The following is a 7,545-nucleotide window of genomic DNA, read 5'->3' as shown; positions in this document are numbered from 1 at the left end:
GGGCCACAACCTCAAGGTGACCACTGGGGATGGCCTGGGGGGCTGGGGGGAACTCGTGGGTGCTGTCCGGGCACTGCCCGGGCATTGCGTGGCACTCTGTGGTCACCTGAGCACTGCCCGGTCATTGTGTGGTCACTCTGTGGTCACTGTGTGGTCACTGGTCACCTCCTGGTCATTGCGTGGTCACTCTGTGGTCACTGCCTGTGGGTACCTCGTGGGCACTGTCCGGGCACTGTGTGGTCACTCTGTGGTCACTGTGTGGTCACTCTGTGGTCACTGGTCATTGCATGGTCACTCTGTGGTCACTGCGTGGTCACTGTCTGTGGTCACTGCCTGGTCATTGCGTGGTCACTGTGTGGTCACTGTGTGGTCACTGCCTGGTCATTGCGTGGTCACTCTGTGGTCACTGCCCAGTCACCTCTTGGTCACCTCCTGGGCACTGTCCAGGCACTGCCCGGGCATTGCGTGGTCACTCTGTGGTCACCCTCCGACTAACCCCAGGTGACCCCAGTGACCCCGACTGACCACAGCTGCCCCCTACGACCCTGAGTGACCCCAGTGACCTCAGATGATCCTGAGTGACCCCCGCTGCCCCCAACTGACCCCAGTGACCCCGACTGACCCTGAGTGACCCGAACTGACCCCGACTGACCCCAGGTGACCCTGACTGACCCCAGTGACCCCAGCTGACCCTGAGTGACCCCAACTAACCCCAGCTGACCCTGACTGACCCCAGTGACCCTAGTGCCCCCGACTGACCTCAGCTGACCCCGACTGACCCCAGGTGACCCCAGGTGACCCTGACTGACCCCAGTGCCCCCGACTGACCCCAGCTGACCCTGACTGACCCCAGTGACCCCGACTGACCCTGACTGACCCCAGTGCCCCCAACTGACCCCAATGACCCCAGCTGACCCCGACTGACCCCAGCTGACCCTCATGTCCCTGAGTGACCCCAGTGACCCCGACTGACCCCAGCTGACCCTGACTGACCCCAATGACCCTGACTGACCCCAGGTGACCCCAGCTGACCCTGACTGACCCCAGTGCCCCCAACTGACCCCAATGACCCCAGCTGACCCCGACTGACCCCAGCTGACCCTGACTGACCCCAATGACCCTGAGTGCCCCCGACTGACCCCGGGTGCCCCCCCAGGAGCTGCGGGAGCGGGTGCTGCGGGGCAAGTACCGCGTGCCCTTCTACATGTCCACGGACTGTGAGAACATCCTGCGGCGCTTCCTGGTGCTCAACCCCGCCAAGCGCTGCACCCTCGAGGTCAGGGGGGTCCCACGGGGGGCTTGGGGGGCATTTGGGGGGGATTTGGGGGGGATTTGGGGCTGTCAGAACATCCTGCGGCGCTTCCTGGTGCTCAACCCGGCCAAGCGCTGCACCCTCGAGGTCAGGGGGGTCCCACGGGGGGCTTGGGGGTCCCACGGGGTGTTTGGGGGGGATTTGGGGATCCCACGGGGGGTTTGGGGGGGATTTGGGGGGTTTTGGGGCAGTTTGAGGGGTTTGGGGGGGGTCCTGGCAGGGATTTGGGGGCAGTTTCAGGAGTTTTGGGGTGGTTTTGAGGGGTTTGTCCCCCCCTGATGTCCCCAGTGTCCCCCCAATGTCCCCAGTGTCCCCTGATGTCCCAATGGCCCCCAGTGTCCCCATGTCCCCAGTGTCCCCAATGTCCCCAATCCCCCCAATGTCCCCAATCCCCTGAGTGTCCCCAATGTCCCCAATGTCCCCAATGTCCCCAGTGTCCCCAATGTCCCCAATGTCCCCAGTGTCCCCAATGTCCCCATGATGTCCCCAATGTCCCCAATGTCCCCAGTGTCCCCAATCCCCCCAGTGTCCCAATGTCCCCTGTGTCCCCAATGTCCCATATCCCCCCAGTGTCCTCAGTGTCCCCTGTGTCCCCAATGTCCCCTGATGTCCCCAGTGTCCCCAATCCCCCCAGTGTCCCCAATGTCCCCTGATGTCCCCATGTCCCCCCCCCCAGCAAATCATGAAGGACAAGTGGATCAACATCGGCTACGAGGGTGACGAGCTGACGCCCTACACCGAGCCCCAGGAGGACTTTGGGGACACCAAGCGCATCGGTGAGGGGACACGGGGACACGGGGCCCAAAATCCTCCAGAACCACCCCAAAAATGTCCCAAAGGCATCCCCGGCATCGGCGGAAAATTCCCCCCAGAAATTCTCCCAAAATCCCACCAAAAATCCACAAAAATCCACCAAAATTCAAAAAAAAACCCCTCAAAAAATCTCCCCAAAAATCTCCAAAATTCAAAAAAAATCCCCCAAAAAATCCACAAAAATCCCCCCCCAAAAAAATCCCCAAAACAGCCCCAAAAATGTCCCAAAGGCATCCCCGGCATCGGCACAAAATTCTCCTAAAATCCTCAAAAAATCCTCAAAAAATCCTCAAAAAATCCACAAAAAAATCCACAAAAAATCCCCAAAAAATCCCCCAAAAAATCCACAAAAAAATCCCCCAAAAATCCACAAAAATCCCCCAAACTTCCACAAAAATTCGCAAAAAAATCCCCCCCCCAAAAAAATCTCCCAAAATCCCCAAAAATATCCCCCAAAAAATCCACAAAAAAAAATCCACAAAAATCCTTCAAAAATCCCCCAAAAAAATCCCCAAAAAATCCCCAAAAATCCTCCAAAAACCCCCCAAAAAATCCCACAAAAAATCCCGAAAATCCCACAAAAAATCCCCCAAAAAATCCCCCAAAAAATCCATCAAAAAATCCACAAAAAAATCCACAAAAAATCCCCAAAAAATCCCCCAAAAAATCCACAAAAAAATCCCCAAAAAATCCCCAAAATTCCCGGGGCCAGCTCGGGGCCGCGGGTGCCACCTCGGTGTCCCCTGTGTCCCCAGAGGTGATGGTGGGCATGGGCTACACGAGGGAGGAGATCAAGGAGGCGCTGAGCACCCACAAGTACAACGAGGTGACGGCCACCTACCTGCTGCTGGGCCGCAGGGGAGAGGTGGGTGACACCTTGGGGACATTGGGGACATCGGGGACATTGGGGACATTGGGGACATCTGGGGGATTGGGGACAGCAGGGGGAAATGGGGACACTGGGGACACGGCCACCTACCTGCTGCTGGGCCGCAGGGGAGAGGTGGGTGACACCTTGGGGACATTGGGGACATCGGGGACATTGGGGACACTGGGGGGATTGGGGACATTGGGGGGGATCAGGGGAAATGGGGACAGCAGGGGGAAATGGGGACACTGGGGACACGGCCACCTACCTGCTGCTGGGACGCAGGGGAGAGGTGGGTGACACCTTGGGGACACCTTGGGGACATCGGGGACATTGGGGACATTGGGGACATTGGGGGATTGGGGACATTGGGGGGGATCAGGGGAAATGGGGACACTGGGGACACGGCCACCTACCTGCTGCTGGGACGGAGGGGAGAGGTGGGTGACACCTTGGGGACACCTTGGGGACATGGGGGCACTGAGGGGATTGGGGACATTGGGGACATTGGGGGGGGTCAGGGGGATTGGGGACATTTGGGGACATTTGGGGCTTGGGGATTTGGGGGAACATGCGCCCGAGGGTGGCACTGCCCTGTCCCTGTCCCTGTCCCTGTCCCTGGTGACACTGTGACCCCGAGGGTGGCACAGCCCTGTCCCTGGTGACACTGTGACCCCGGTGACAGCCCGAGGGTGGCACTGCCCTGTCCCTGTCCCTGTCCCTGTCCCTGGTGACACTGTGACCCCGGTTGACAGCCGAGGGTGGCACTGCCCTGTCCCTGTCCCTGTCCCTGTCCCTGGTGACACTGTGACCCCGAGGGTGGCACAGCCCTGTCCCTGGTGACACTGTGACCCCGGTGACAGCCCGAGGGTGGCACTGCCCTGTCCCTGTCCCTGTCCCTGTCCCTGGTGACACTGTGACCCCGGTGACAGCCCGAGGGTGGCACTGCCCTGTCCCTGTCCCTGTCCCTGGTGACACTGTGACCCCGGTGACAGCCCGAGGGTGGCACTGCCCTGTCCCTGTCCCTGTCCCTGGTGACAGTGTGACCCCGAGGGTGGCACTGCCCTGTCCCTGTCCCTGTCCCTGGTGACAGTGTGACCCCGAGGGTGGCACAGCCCTGTCCCTGGTGACACTGTGACCCCGGTGACAGCCCGAGGGTGGCACTGCCCTGTCCCTGTCCCTGTCCCGGCCCCGGGGCGTGGCCGAGGCGCCCAACGGTGCCACCAAGTCGGGGACGTCGTCGGGGACATCGGGGACGTCCCACGGCAAGGGACAGCGCGGGGGCGGCCACCACCGGCAGCGGCGGCACAGCGACTTCTGTGAGTGACACTGGGGACATTGGGGACATTGGGGACACTGGGGACACTGGGGACATTGGGGACACAGCGACTTCTGTGAGTGACACTGGGGACATTGGGGACACTGAGGGGACACTGTGGGGACATTTGGGGGGTGTCATTCCCCCCCCCCCCCCCCCCGTGACCCTTTGTGACCCCGCAGGTGGCCCCGCCCCCTCGGCCGCCCCTCCCCCCCGGCGCAGCCCCCCCTCGGCCGCCCCTCCCCCCTCGGAGCTGCGCGAAGGGGGCGTGGCCGGGGGCGTGGCCGGGGGAGCGGCCCCGCCCCCCAGGAGGGGCTCCGGGGGGGGGAGGGGCGGAGGGGGAGGGGCCGGGCCGCCCCTCCCCCCCCCCTGCAGCCCATTGGTCAGCAGCGCCCACAACCCCAACAAGGCCGAGATCCCCGAGAGGCACCTGGACGGACAGGTGGGCACACCTGGGGGGGCTGGGGGGGGCTGGGGGCACCTGGGGGGCGTGGGGGCACCTGGGGGGCTGGGGGCAACCTGGAGGGACAGGTGGGCACACCTGGGGGCTGGGGGCACCTGGGGGGGCTGGGCACACACCTGGAGGACAGGTGGGCACAACCTGGGGGGCTGGGGGGCTGGGGGCACCTGGGGGGCTGGGGGCCCTGGAGGGACAGGTGGGCACACCTGGGGGGCTGGGGGGCTGGGGGGTCAACCTGGACGGACAGGTGGGCACACCTGGGGGGGCTGGGGGGGCTGGGGGGCACCTGGACGGACAGGTGGGCACACCTGGGGGGCTGGGGGCACCTGGAGGGACAGGTGGGCACACCTGGGGGCTGGGGGGGCTGGGGGCACCTGGAGGGACAGGTGGGCACACCTGGGTGGGCTGGGGGCACCTGGAGGGACAGGTGGGCACACCTGGGGGGCTGGGGGGGCTGGGGGCACCTGGAGGGACAGGTGGGCACACCTGGGGGGCTGGGGGCACCTGGAGGGACAGGTGGGCACACCTGGGGGGGCTGGGGGCACCTGGAGGGACAGGTGGGCACACCTGGGGGGGCTGGGGGGCTGGGGGGACACCTGGATGGACAGGTGGGCACACCTGGGGGGCTGGGGGCACCTGGAGGGACAGGTGGGCACACCTGGGGGGTGGGGGCACCTGGGGGGGCTGGGCACACACCTGGACGGACAGGTGGGCACACCTGGGGGCTGGGGGGGCACCTGGGGCACCTGGGCACACCTGGGGCACCTGGGGGGACTGGGGGGGCTGGGCACACACCTGGACGGACAGGTGGGCACACCTGGGGTGGCTGGGGGGGCTGGGGGCACCTGGACGGACAGGTGGGCACACCTGGGCACACCTGGGCACACCTGGGGGCACCTGGGGGGGGGCTGGGCACGCACCTGAGGACACCTGGGGGCACCTGGGCACGGCTGGTGGGGGCTGGGCATTCCTGGGCATGCACCTGGGGGCACCTGGGCACACCTGAGGGTACCTGGGGGGGCTGGCAGGACAGCTGGGAACACCTGGGGAGCACCTGGAGGGCACCTGTGGCTCCGTGGCGAGCCCAGGTGAGCCCAGGTGAGTCCGGGTGCCCCCTGTGCCCCCAGCCCCACGTGCCCCCCAGCGTGATGGGCCGCAGGAACACCTACGTGTGCTCGGGGGGGGAGCGGCACCTGCTGCTGCCCAACGGCAAGGACAGGTGAGTGGCACACCTGGCACACCTGGGATCACCTGGGATCACCTGAAACCCTCCCTAAATCCACCCAAAATTACCCAAAATCCCCCCAAATCCACCCCAACCTCACCTGCTGCTGCCCGAGGGCAAGGACAGGTGAGTGGCACACCTGGCACACCTGGCACACCTGGGATCCACCCCAAAGCCACCTGTGCCCCTCCCGGGATGGGGGCGTGGGGTGGGGTCACCTGTGAGGTCTCACCTGTGATGTCACCTGTGCGTCTGAGGTCACCTGTGTGTGACGTCACCTGTGGGGTCACCTGTGGGGTCACCTGTGGGTGGGTGGGGTCACCTGTGTGACGTCACCTGTGTCTGTGAGGTCACCTGTGGGGTTACCTGTGTGTGTGGGTGTGGTCACCTGTGTGATGTCATCTGTGTGGTGTGGGGTTACCTGTGGGTGGGTGGGGTCACCTGTGTGACGTCACCTGTGTCTGTGAGGTCACCTGTGGGTGGGTGGGGTCACCTGTGTGCGCGTGTGACGTCACCTCTGATGTCACCTGTGACGTCACCTGTGTCTGTGGGGTTACCTGTGGGTGGGTGGGGTCACCTGTGTGTGCGTGTGACGTCACCTGTGGTTCTCACCTGTAACGTTTACCTGCGACGCCGCCCATGTATGACGTCACCGATGACGTCACCGATGACGTCACCTCTGTCCCCTCCCCCCCAGCCTGCCGTCCCGCCCGCCGCCCTCCCCCTCCAGCCACTCCCTGGGCGGGGCTCACCTGGCTCACCTGGCCCGGGGCTGCTCCGCCCGCAGCACCTTCCACGGCGGGGGGGGCGGGGCCGGAACCGGAACCGGCACCGGAACCCGCCGGGGGGGCGGAGCCACCGGAGCCCCGCCCCCAGCCTCGCCCCCGCCCCCCAGCGCCGCCTCCCCCCGGCCCCGCCCCACGGCCACGCTGCTGAGCAAGATCACCTCCAAACTGACCCGCAGGTGAGCGCACCTGGGAACACCTGGGAACACCTGGGGGGAACACCTGGGGGGGGTCATCCTGGGAACACCTGGGCACACCTGGGAACACCTGGGAACACCTGGGAACACCTGGGGGGGTCATCATCCTCACCTGGGCACACCTGGGCACACCTGGGTACACCTGGGAACACCTGGGGGGGTCATCATCATCACTGAGCACACCTGGGCACACCGGGTACACCTGGGAACACCTGGGGGGGTCATCATCATCACCTGGGAACACCTGGGGGGTCATCATCCTCACCTGGGCACACCTGGGAACACCTGGGAACACCTGGGAACACCTGGGAACACCTGGGGGGATCCTGGGAACACCTGGGAACACCTGGGCACACCTGGGAACACCTGGGCACACCTGGGAACACCTGGGAACACCTGGGCACACCTGGGAACACCTGGCACACCTGGGAACACCTGGGAACACCTGGGAACACCTGGGAACACCTGGGGGGGGCCTCATCCTCACCTGGGAACACCTGGGGGGGTCATCATCCTCACCTGGGCACACCTGGGAACACCTGGGCACACCTGGGAACACCTGGGGGG

The 7,545-nt window shown here is 64.9% G+C and overlaps 1 protein-coding gene across 1 annotated transcript; it reads left to right on the top strand.

Moving 5' to 3' along the window:
- The first annotated feature begins 7 nt into the window (after nucleotides 1-7).
- LOC127061276 (MAP/microtubule affinity-regulating kinase 4-like) lies at nucleotides 8-6,989 on the top strand. Its single transcript, XM_050987907.1, has 8 exons — nucleotides 8-16; nucleotides 1,157-1,276; nucleotides 1,989-2,088; nucleotides 2,881-2,990; nucleotides 4,144-4,312; nucleotides 4,494-4,753; nucleotides 5,899-5,990; nucleotides 6,694-6,989. The coding sequence occupies exons 2-8, from the start codon at nucleotides 1,205-1,207 to the stop codon at nucleotides 6,962-6,964; spliced, it is 1,074 nt and encodes a 357-aa protein (XP_050843864.1). The 5' UTR covers nucleotides 8-16; nucleotides 1,157-1,204; the 3' UTR covers nucleotides 6,965-6,989.
- Nucleotides 6,990-7,545: the final 556 nt, after the last annotated feature.

The sequence above is a fragment of the Serinus canaria genome, unplaced genomic scaffold (assembly GCF_022539315.1).
Source record: "Serinus canaria isolate serCan28SL12 unplaced genomic scaffold, serCan2020 HiC_scaffold_443, whole genome shotgun sequence".
NCBI classification, from domain to species: domain Eukaryota; kingdom Metazoa; phylum Chordata; class Aves; order Passeriformes; family Fringillidae; genus Serinus; species Serinus canaria.
Note: the sequence above shows the minus strand (reverse complement) of the source record. Positions and strands in the feature narration are given on the sequence as shown.